A 12471-nucleotide genomic window follows, 5' to 3' on the forward strand; every position below is an offset into this window, starting at 1 on the left:
GAGAAATAATATTTAGCATACAGCCCCAAGTATTTAATATCATAAAAGTTAGACCTTGGGGACCAAAATAAAATATTTTAATATGAGAAATATATTTCTTTTGACTCACTTGAAAACATAGTGTTTTTTTACAGACGCAGACAGGTAAACACTGTTATATCTTGTTATAACAATCATAAATAACCACCTTTTGTGTGAAAGGAGGACAGCAAAGAATTGCCACACACTAGCCAGATAAGATCTGCATCCCACCAGTAACAGTAATACCCCTTTTCCACTTACGATCACGGGTCGCAGCCGGGAGCCTGACACGGGAGCTGCCCCCTGCTGCGACCCGTGCTCGTCCCCTTTCCCATCAGCAGTCACAACCCGGCATATGCCGGGTTGGTGACGCTTCTAGTGACGCGGCAGGGGCGGCGCAGGGAGATCACATGATCTCCCAGCGCCGCCCTTCCATACAGTGTAAACGGGAGCCGTGTCGCATCGACACGGCTCCCGTTTACACTAGAACCCTACCCGGATCATTCCCGTGTCCTACCCAGGTAAATAGCCGGGTAGGATTCACGGGTCACTTGATCCGGGTTGACCCTTTTCCACTTGCCAAAAACACGGGTAAATGCGCGCCCCCGTGCATTTACCCGTGTTTTTTGAGCTAGTGGAAAAGGGGTATTACTGAAAGGTTGGTCATATCACTAGACTTCCCTTTGGGCACTACAACTAACATGTCCAGTGATTGCGGCAAAATACAAGGCTCCTCTCCTGATGCACGTTATTCACATCTATGATGTGAAGGAGGAAGAAAGAATGTATGACCACTGTACATATTACGTCACAGGAATAAACTGGATTTTTTTCCCTTAAAATAAGAAGAAAACACAATTTAACACAAAAACCCACCAATGACATATGGTCAAATGTAACAGCCTATGATTTGCGGCAAGTGCCACGGTTTTGCAGATTTAGCCGCAAAACGCCTTTGAAGAAAAATTTGCTGCTTTAAATCTCATGGCTAAATCTCCAATATCTCAGCACTTGCAACTCACAAGCTATTACATTTGACTCACAAGGTGTGTGAAACATTACCATAACACTTTTAAAGAGTTATCAATCATGGCTTGGTTATTTTATAACGTTGTGGCCGACTAAATTACTAAGGCACTCAAAGTTAATTCAATGTACGTTATCAATACCACATTATGCAAAAAATCCTCATTAACACCATGTGGGATAAATCATATTTTCATTTTTATCCATGTGCAAATACAAATCTTTAATCAGCAATATTTGGCTCAGTAATACTACTAGGTGTTAAACCAGTTATTCCTAAACAGGCCAAGGGACGCTAATCCTTTCACTATTTAATTTGGATGATGCCACCTTTATATTTCATAAAGGCCACAACTTGTCAAATACATTCAAGCATACAAGTTCTGTGGGCCAACTATTGGTGAAGATCTGTATGGTTTTGATGCTAAGGTACACCATACATGAACCAAAAGAATACATTATGTATATCTGATTGGGATGTCAATAACCAATTTTATTAACCAATAAAATGAGAAGGATCTATGAAAAAGGAGAATAAATAAATGTATCATTTCCCTTTTTCTTTTAATGAAAAATAGATCTAAGAGTGACTTTAGAACATTGTAAACAAGTAATGTCCATAACAAATGGTAATTCCGCTTGCTCGCCAACAAATGCAGAGTAATCCAGAACTTACAGGACTTTACAAATGCCTAACAGTGCTATCAGGAGTAACTGCATATTCAATAAGGATGCAGGTGAGTACTTACTGCCTACAGGAAAATAACAATACACAGGTTAATCACAAGTATTAGACTCCAGTCTTCGTATTGAAACAGAACATCTAGAAAAAAACAGGAAAAGTACCCTTATCTGTAAGAAGATTTTTTTTTATACATTTTCAGGCAATTATAAGATTTTTAATTAACCTGCACATTCCTTTTCATTAGTTAATTTATATAACAATAGAAGTAGTTCTGTTAAATGTAGGATGAAACAACACTGTGAAATCTGTCAGATTACTTACAATGACTGATGTCTGAATATTTTACCTACAGTAACTGATAGTTTAGAGAACACTGAAGTGGTTTGTGGCAAGTAACCTTAGCGATGCCTCAGACAGTTCTCAACTCTTTCCCATGTTGTGTTCCTGAAATGTTGTGTTTGAGAACTGAATACCACTCTTTTGTTGTGTAACCTGCTGTGCCCTTACACATTAAATGAAGTGGGTACAATTTCATTGCACTTTCAAGAACTTCATAGTTTTTGCCTTCAGTCCCTCATTATACAATAGATCTAAGAAAGGGTGCGCATATTTACATTGTCACAATGTATAAACTTTGACACTGGGTTCCAAGACAGCTGGAAATCTGAAGGAATATTCTGAAATGCTGGAAGATTGAAAGACATTGTTATCAGGACTTCCTTACACACTCTGTAACAAGTTTTTCACCTTCTGTCCTCTTCTGAAAAAAACCCCCACACAAAATAACAAAAATAAAAATCTATTTTTGTATAGAAATCTTTTGAAACCACAGCCACTGATTCTCTCTCTCCATGGCATAGTCCGCAATGAGAGTACACTGTGCATCTCTGGCAGCAAGAGTAACCAGTCTGTCATATGAACGCATGAGACTCCGTTTTTATGGCCCTGAAAAACGAAAGTGAACACGCGCACTACGCCCATCCTTTACGAATGATTTCATGTCGCAGTGTCTCAGATCCCACCTACAGTTGAGGAGGAGCTTACCGAACTGCTATAAAAACATTTAACAAGCATATGGGAAATATAGACATCTACTCATACACTTAGCACAGTTGTTGGAACTTTTCTCAAAAAATTAGCCATAACTCTCACATGTGCAATCCATAGCAGCAAGTGACAATGTTGGGCATTTATTAGGGCTCCAAAATGTTCTCCACTATGTTTTCCTCGTGTTCCAATTGTAGTCTGTACTCTTCTGTTCTAATGATCTGTCCATTGGCGATTTGGAATCGTGAGGGGATTTCTGTGTTGGAGGAGAACGAGGATCTGAAAGAGAGGATGACTGCTGGGAAGAACCTTTGTACTCCCCGGGCTTTTCTGGATGGAATGAACGATAATGGTCTGAAGGTCCTTGACCATGGTATCCCATGGGTGGCCTGTGGTCAGACCCCATTCTCCTGAAGTCCTGCTGATGGTAACCCGGAGGACGAAATTCATCTGTTCTTCTTCGCTTCTCATGGTGATGTCTGCAAGAACATAAAACCAATTAAAGAAGTGTGGGGAAATTATTTAAAAAAATGCAAGTAAATCAGCTTTCATTTATTATTACCATTGGTCATTTTAGACTTGTTTTTCCCATGAAGAGAACAAAGAGAAATAAACCTATCACAGTTTACACCTAATGGCTTCTAGTCACTTGTTATATTACTTATCTAAAACACAGAACCAAAATGAATGCTCAATACCTGTCATAATATTCCCTGTAAACACGGTGATCCCGTTCATTGTTGTAATGCTCATAAGGCCTCTTGCGGGATACCGCATTTGCCCTGTAATTTGCGGAGTTCCTCCGAGGGTCGCCATGGGGACGCCGGTCTGAATAGTGATGATCTTTGTACCGGTGCTGTTCATACTGGTGGTGGCGATCACTACCCCATGGCTGGTTGTTGTTGCCTCCGTAGTTAAATTTCCGATCCCTCCACTCCCCTCGATCTTAAAAAAAAAGGCAAAAAGAGTTATTGGAAATAAACCATAAACTCATCTGCAAATGATCAGAAAACATAAAATATTAGCAAACATACGTAAAAGTCTGAAAGCTTATGTAAGGTATGGAATGTCGCCAATGACCTATAGATTTGCTCTGCAGATTTTACACACCTGTATTATTGAATGGTCTCTTGTTGGGACTGGGGAAGTTTTCTCTTTGGTGCCCGTGCATGTGCTGAGGATGTGGTGGCATATCGTGAGGCTTTTGTTGCGTATGGAGACCATATGGCTGTGAGCTGGCAGAGTCACGACTGGACCCAGATGGCTCCTGTCGAAAGGGTTTCTTGCTAGGAGGGGAGTCTTTCTTCTTTTGCTCCTAAGAAATGCAATCATGATAATGAGATATTGAACAATCTCTATTTACTGAACTTATAACCTTATTAAATAAAAATATAGCTGTTTTTGTATCTGCGCTGTATCTGAGAATGTTAAAGTGAATGTTTTTTTAGATGAAAAGAAACAGCAGATTCTTAACACTGGACAAGTGGATAGCAAGGGTGGAAACAAGGTAATAACAATGGGTCTGTATAAGGGAATGCCTGTGGATTTAGGTTTCAGTATGTGGTCAAGTTTTTTTACTTCTAATTTATTTAAAAAATAGAAACAGAAAGCCGATTATCTTTGCAGGCACCATCCTCTGGAATCATTTTATTTGTGTTTCAGGTTGATGCCACATTAAACTGGTAATTAAGACAAAGTCCTGACAAAGGAAATTAATGGATTACCTATTCTACGGAATGTCACAGACATAACGAATATTAGTTTGTATTAAGGTGACCAGGGCTGGAAGGAAATGGCAAGCGTTGCAGTAGGGCACCACACCAGACCACAAAAAATAATAATTCTCCAGCGTGGGCAGGTCTGTGGGTGCTGTTGCAACTTTATAGTCTCTATGTTCTCTGTAAAGCAGGGACAACATAGACACAGGGGAAAGCAGGCGCTGCACATGCACAGCGACATACTGAATGTGGGTTCACAGCACATGAGCAACCCCAGGTAAGGGACACTGGAGAACAGTGATACACGGTGACGTCAATGGCTGGGGAGACAATGGCTAGTATCAGAGCCAGATTTATACACACACATACAATGCCTTGCTAAAGTATTCACTCCCCTTGGCTTTTTACCTATTTTGTTACATTACAACCTGTAATTAAAAAAAAATTTAAATCTGAATTTTATGTGATGGATCTGCACAAAATGGACAAAATAGTCTAAGTTGGTGAAGTGAAATGAGAAAAAATAATATAAAAAATTATTTTTATAAATAAAAATCTGAAAATTGGTATGTGCATATGTATTCACCCCCTTTTGCTATGAAGCCTCTCAAAAGTTCTGGTGCAACCAATCACCTTCAGAAGTCACATAATTAGTGAAATGAAGTCCACGTGTGTGCAGTCTAAGTGTCACATGCTCTGTCAGTATAAACACACCTTTTCTGAAAGGCCCCAGAGGCTGCAACACCACTAAGCAAGAGGCATCATACCATGAAGACCAAGGAGTTCTCCAAACAAGTCAGGGACAAAGTTGTTGAGAAGTACAAGTCAGGGTTGGGTTATAAAAAAAATATCCAAATCTTTGATGATCCCCCAGAGCACCCTCAAATGCATCATCTTCAAATGGAAAGAACATGGTACCACAACAAACCTGCCAAGAGAGGGCCGGCCACCAAAACTCACACACCAGGCAAGGAGGGCATTAATCAGAGAGGCAGCACAGAGACCAAAGGTAACCCTGAAGGAGCTGCAGAGTTTCACAGCAAATACTGGTGTATCTGCGCATGTGACCACAATAAGCCATACACTCCATAGAGCATTATGGAACAGTGGCCAGAAAAAGCCATTACTTAGTGTTAAAAATAAGAAGGCACGTTCTGAATTTGCCAAAAGGCATGTGGAAAACTCCCCAAATGTTTGGAGGAAGGTGCAGTAGTCAGATGAGACAAAAATTGAACTTTTCAGCCACCAAGAAAAACGCTATGTCTGGCGCAAACCCATCACATCCCATCACCCCAAGAACACCATCCCCACAGTGAAACATGGTGGTGGGAGCATCATGCTGTGGGGATGTTTTTCAGCAGCAGGGACTGGGAAACTGTCAAGTCGAGGCAAAGATGGATGTTGCTAAATATAGGGATATTCTTGAGCAAAACCTGTTTCAGTCTGCCTGTGATTTGAGACTGGGACGGAGGTTCACTTTCAAGCAGGACAATGATCCAAAGCATACTGCTAAAGCAACACTCGAGTGGTTTAAGGGGAAACATTTAAATGTGTTGGAATGGCCTAGTCAAAGCCCAGATCTCAATCCAATTGAGAATCTGTAGTCAGACTTAAAGATTGCTGTTCACAAGCGGAAACCATCCAACATGAAGGTGCTGGAGCAGTTTTGCCTTGAGGAATGGGCAAAAATCCCAGTGGCAAGATGTGGCAAGCTCATAGACACTTATCCAAAGCGACTTGCAGCTGTAATTGCCGCAAAAGGTGGCTCTACAAAGTACTGAGTTTAGGGGGGTGAATAGTCATGCACACTGAAGTTTTCTGTTATTTTGTCCTATTTGTTGTTTGCTTCACAATAAAAAAAATAAAAAATACAAAACATCTTCAAAGTTGTAGGCATGTTCCGTGAATGAAATGAAGCAAACCTTCAAACAATCCATTTTAATTCCAGGTTGTGAGGCAACAAAACATGAAAAATGCAAAGGGAGGTGAATACTTTAGTAAGGCACTGTATATGAACCTGATGGTACATGTGGGCATTATGCAAAGGTGCAGCAGTATGTTAGTTATAAATATCTTCTTTGCATTATTCTAATCATTTTTCTAGCCAAATATGTATGACAGGTGAGGATCTGCCTCCCCTGCCCACCCTGACCGTATGTCACTGCTGGAGGACCCAGCATCAGCCCAAAGCTACAGATATACAGAAACCTTTTGGCATCCCTGATAAGTTGTGTTTCACTACGTCTCTAAGTGTAAATAACAACATGACCTTTGCAGCTTAGAGATGGAACACATGCACATTCTAAAGCACCATTACCATTTTAATTGTGGATTTTAACAGATTGAAAAACTAAAACAAAACCATAATTGTGGCATGGGTAAGACTTTGACAAATGATTCTTTATTATTTTTTTAATTGGACTTAAATAGTCTGATCCCCACATCTTTGACTCAGAGCAAAGAGAAAGTTCAAGCACACAAACAGATTGAAAGTGTACATTAATACGACGTATTACAGTTACAGTCTACTGTATATAAAATAAAAAAAGGAAAACCTATTTCACTATATTTGTAAAAATTAAATGTAATAAGTAGTACAATCATGAATCAACAATAACTGAATTGAAACAGCTGGCATGTTTTGGGGATATTGCAGCTTAAACCACAAGTGCACTGCAAAAATAGGTTTTACTTTTAGCTTGGTGTAAAAGTCCAATTGCTGTAATTTACCGCAGCTAATTGATTCGCCAGGGGCTATTCAATTTGCCCCGATACTTGCTACTTATGGGGCATTATGCTTCAGGCACCCGAAGCATAGTCTACGATAAGCAGCCCTCAGAGCCGCGATAAACCATGGGATCAGGAACTTAAAACGGCTTTAACTGGATAGCCCGATAACAAGAATAAAAAATCGGCTTGTTTCAGAGCCAATTGAATACAGCCATAAGGCCTATTTATTTCAATGAAATCATATTCATATGTATGGAGCCATCGCACAGGAAGCCCAATTTCTATACAGGCCCTGTCGGCAGGAACCATTTTATTTGTGTGGCAGACTAAAGTCACATTAAACTGAGAATTAATGCAACAAAGCAAAGTCTACCACAGAAGTCCTAGCAGGGGAACCTTTTGCACTGCATATCACACACCTAACCAACTGAGCCACAGGAAACATAGGATTCATTGCCCCCAACAGAGTATGTTCTATATAAGTAGATTTTTAAAACCATCTGCAGCATAGTGCCTTGGAGGGGCACATGTTGAGGGTGCAGAAGCTGGGCACATAAAATGTTAATTTTCCCTTGAGGGAGCAATTTCTCCCCCTACATCTCCGCTTTTTGGTAAGTGCCCAAGGAAAGAGCAGTTTTCTATAGAGCTGCCCTTAGCAGCTTCTGGTTTATGGCTTCTTTTCATTTACTGCATTTCTTGTATTAACTTACACATGCTGCTAATACAGTCTCCCCCTGACTGTCACACACCCATGCAGTCTGACACAGTACCATTCCCAGCAACCACCTCTCTCTTTGGTAGGGATGGCCACCGACCACTGATGATCCAAAATCATCAATAGTTTATGGTCAATGTTGAATAGTTTTGCCATCGATGGGGGAGAACCAGATGGTTTCCCGCCATCGATAGTATAGAACCACCCAATGGTTCTTCCCTCACTCCCATACAGAGTGCAGAAACACAGAGCACAGCTCCGCCCCTAACTACCGCTAGGCTCCACCGCAAGCTTCTGATTGGCCCTCGGGCCAGTCAGTGAAAGTATAGGGATGTCCATTGGGTTGTGTAACCATCGGTGGTCATCTATCACATAACATGGCATTTCTCCATCGATGGTGCTGCAAAGTATCCTCTGGCCATGGAGATCATTTTCTGCAGATGCAAAGACTCGTTACAGCATTTCCAAAATGGTCACTACTCCATACAAAACTATTCACCCCAGCTCCTATGGGAGTGCAAGGGAATTAACGGGCTCAGCAATTTACTCTTGGGCCAGGTAGCAATCCATTTTAGGAATTGATACCACTATAAGCATGGTACAAACAGGATCTGTTCTGTGGACAAGGTGCCTTTATGGCTTTGGAACACCCTTTGCAAATGGTCTCTCCTTCTGGCAGGAGTAAATGTCCAGCTCCGTGCCCTCAACACAACCCCATGGTAGCAGTGCCCCCAGCATTGGATGATGGAGAAATGACAGTTATTGTGTGAAAAAATGACAGCTACAGTTGCATGCATATGTTTTGACACCTCTGGTCAAATAGAATTTCACCAAATTTCCAAATGAAGGAAGACAATGAAACTTCTGCAGAGAACAAACCTGAACATGAAATATTTCTGGAATTCTTATGCACAATTACTATTTATTTGCTGAATATAACAAACTAAAAAGAAGCTAAACAATAAATGCAGTATATGCAAAAGCTTTGGTACAGCTACAGATAATACTTTTTTAAACTTGATTGACTTGTTAGTTCTTAAACTAGCAGGGTGAAGGCAATTTCAAAGGCAAATACTCTGACCCTTCCAATCTATCAGGATGTTGTGCTTACACTCAGCAACCTGGGTTCATCTGAGCAGGAGCAGGCTGCAAAAGTATAGCTAAACCCTTCCAGCTTCAGAAGCAACATTAAAGAATGGAAAACTGATATTGGAGCTCATCAACTGCTGACCACTATAGCTTAGGATCAATTTATAGTGACAACACCATAACAAGGAGTGGACGTGAGATGAGACATATAGGGGTAATTACCTCTTCTTCCTGGGCCCTTTTTTTATGTGCCATTTTGTACAACTTGTGCAGCTTCCTGGCATCAAATTCCGTAAATTTAGAGACAAAAATCCAGAGATTTCTAAAAACAAGATTAAATTCATTACAAATCCATAAATAGAGGCTTGTGAATGATGAAAGAAAAATTAGCAATTAAAACCAAAAAAATGTAAGAGTCTACAGATGGGACACTTGTAACAATGACTAACCAACCCAGAATGCTGCCCCAGCCCATATCACACCCCTCACAGGTGCAACCAAACTAACATGGGACCAGATTTATCAAGCCTTGGAGAGTGATTAATTGCACGGTGATAAAGTACCAACCAATCAGCTCCCAACTGTCATTTTTCAAACCCAGCCTGTAACATGGCAGTTAGGAGCTGATTGGCTGGTACTCTATCACCGTGCAATTTCTCACTTTCCGAGGCTTGATAAATCTAGGCCATGATATCTTAAACCCATCTTTCCTAAGACACTGAGTATGTCTCCAAAACGTCTATACAACTATAGATTTAGAGGTGACGTTCACCTTCTCCATAGCTTAGTATGTTCTTGGTCAGAGTAAGATTTAAGGCACTCAGAGATGCGGTCTCCAATCTTCAGCAGGCAGGTCCTGGTGTGCTCTAGCTGCTCCTGAACCGTCAGACCCTTGTCTGGTTTATCCAGCTGTTTGAGGGCCTTTTTCACAGGCCTCATTCTCTCTTTACACTAAAGGAGAAAAAAACAGCTTAATACAAGAATAAAGCTCTGATGCCAATATTTCAATTCAACTGAGAAAGGAAAAAAAACAATCCTACGCACTACAACATTACTAAATCCTGTTGCACACCAATTTCATACTGAAAAATTTGTACTGTCAAAAAATAAGATTTTACTTACCGATAAATCTATTTCTCGTAGTCCGTAGTGGATGCTGGGACTCCGTCAGGACCATGGGGATTAGCGGCTCCGCAGGAGACAGGGCACAAAAATAAAAGCTTTAGGACTAGATGGTGTGCACTGGCTCCTCCCCCTATGACCCTCCTCCAAGCCTCAGTTAGGATACTGTGCCCGGACGAGCGTACACAATAAGGAAGGATTTTGAATCCCGGGTAAGACTCATACCAGCCACACCAATCACACCGTACAACCTGTGATCTGAACCCAGTTAACAGTATGACAAACGTAGGAGCCTCTGAACAGACGGCTCACAACAATAACAACCCGATTTTTTTGTAACAATAACTATGTACAAGTATTGCAGACAATCCGCACTTGGGATGGGCGCCCAGCATCCACTACGGACTACGAGAAATAGATTTATCGGTAAGTAAAATCTTATTTTCTCTGACGTCCTAGTGGATGCTGGGACTCCGTCAGGACCATGGGGATTATACCAAAGCTCCCAAACGGGCGGGAGAGTGCAGATGACTCTGCAGCACCGAATGAGAGAACTCCAGGTCCTCTTTAGCCAGGGTATCAAATTTGTAGAATTTTACAAACGTGTTCTCCCCCGACCACGTAGCTGCTCGGCAGAGTTGTAATGCCGAGACCCCTCGGGCAGCCGCCCAAGATGAGCCCACCTTCCTTGTGGAATGGGCCTTGATAGATTTAGGCTGTGGCAGGCCTGCCACAGAATGTGCAAGTTGAATTGTGCTACAAATCCAACGAGCAATCGTCTGCTTAGAAGCAGGAGCACCCAGCTTGTTGGGTGCATACAGTATAAACAGCGAGTCAGATTTTCTGACTCCAGCCGTCCTTGAAATATATATTTTCAATGCCCTGACAACGTCCAGCAACTTGGAATCCTCCAAATCGCTAGTAGTCGCAGGCACCCCAATAGGCTGGTTCAGGTGAAACGCTGAAACCACCTTAGACAGAAACTGAGGACGCGTCCGCAGTTCTGCCCTGTCCGAATGGAAAATCAGATATGGGCTTTTATACGATAAAGCCGCCAATTCTGACACTCTCCTGGCTGAAGCCAGGGCCAGTAGCATGGTTACTTTCCATGTAAGATATTTCAAATCCACCGATTTGAGTGGCTCAAACCAATGGGATTTGAGAAAATCCAAAACTACATTAAGATCCCACGGAGTCACTGGGGGCACAACCGGGGGCTGTATATGTAGTACTCCTTTTACAAAAGTCTGGACTTCAGGAACTGAAGCCAATTCTTTCTGGAAGAAAATCGACAGGGCCGAAATTTGAACCTTAATGGACCCTAATTTGAGGCCCATAGACAATCCTGTTTGCAGGAAATGTAGGAATCGACCCAGTTGAAATTCCTCCGTCGGGGCCTTCCTGGCCTCACTCCACGCAACATATTTTCTCCAAATGCGGTGATAATGTTGTGCAGTCACCTCCTTCCTGGCTTTTACCAGGGTAGGGATGACCTCTTCCGGAATGCCTTTTTCCCTTAGAATTCGGCGTTCAACCGCCATGCCGTCAAACGCAGCCGCGGTAAGTCTTGGAATAGACACGGTCCCTGCTGAAGCAGGTCCCGTCTTAGAGGTAGAGGCCACGGATCTTCCGTGAGCATCTCCTGAAGTTCCGGGTACCAAGTTCTTCTTGGCCAATCCGGAGCCACGAGTATCGTTCTTACTCCCCTTTGCCGTATAATTCTCAGTACTTTTGGTATGAGAGGCAGAGGAGGAAACACATACACTGACTGGAACACCCACGGTGTTACCAGAGCGTCCACAGCTATTGCCTGAGGGTCTCTTGACCTGGCGCAATACCTGTCCAGTTTTTTGTTGAGGCGGGACGCCATCATATCCACCTTTGGTTTTTCCCAACGGTTCGCAATCATGTGGAAGACTTCTGGATGAAGTCCCCACTCTCCCGGGTGTAGATCGTGTCTGCTGAGGAAGTCCGCTTCCCAGTTGTCCACTCCCGGAATGAACACTGCTGACAGTGCTATCACATGATCTTCCGCCCAGCGAAGAATCCTTGCAGCTTCTGCCATTGCCCTCCTGCTTCTTGTGCCGCCCTGTCTGTTTACGTGGGCGACTGCCGTGATGTTGTCCGACTGGATCAACACCGGCTGACCCTGAAGCAGGGGTTTTGCCAGGCTTAGAGCATTGTAAATCGCTCTTAGCTCCAGTATATTTATGTGAAGAGACATCTCCAGGCTTGACCACACTCCCTGGAAGTTTCTTCCTTGTGTGACCGCTCCCCAGCCTCTCAAACTGGCATCCGTGGTCACCAAGACCCAGTCC

General features: G+C 42.4%; 1 protein-coding gene and 1 non-coding gene across 5 annotated transcripts in view; both read right to left on the minus strand.

Annotated features, from left to right (window-relative positions):
• Positions 1 to 544: 544 nt before the first annotated feature.
• Positions 545 to 12471, minus strand: part of CHD2 (chromodomain helicase DNA binding protein 2) — a 241660-nt gene continuing 229733 nt past the window's right edge. For 3 of the 4 annotated variants that reach the window (XM_063925730.1, XM_063925728.1, XM_063925731.1), the window contains exons 35-39: positions 9804 to 9982; positions 9254 to 9353; positions 3890 to 4094; positions 3478 to 3724; positions 546 to 3258 (exon numbers count right to left, since the gene is read on the minus strand). In XM_063925730.1, coding sequence (XP_063781800.1) covers positions 2949 to 3258; positions 3478 to 3724; positions 3890 to 4094; positions 9254 to 9353; positions 9804 to 9982 — 1041 coding nt within the window. In that variant the 3' untranslated portion in view covers positions 546 to 2948. Of the gene's footprint in view, positions 3259 to 3477; positions 3725 to 3889; positions 4095 to 9253; positions 9354 to 9803; positions 9983 to 12471 lie in introns of all 4 variants that reach the window. The other variant, XM_063925729.1, reaches the window with a different exon arrangement.
• LOC134938899 (small Cajal body-specific RNA 14) lies at positions 7475 to 7603 on the minus strand. Its single transcript, XR_010181341.1, has one exon. It is a non-coding gene; the product is annotated as a small Cajal body-specific RNA 14 (non-coding RNA).

This window comes from Pseudophryne corroboree, chromosome 6, assembly GCF_028390025.1.
Source record: "Pseudophryne corroboree isolate aPseCor3 chromosome 6, aPseCor3.hap2, whole genome shotgun sequence".
NCBI lineage: Eukaryota > Metazoa > Chordata > Amphibia > Anura > Myobatrachidae > Pseudophryne > Pseudophryne corroboree.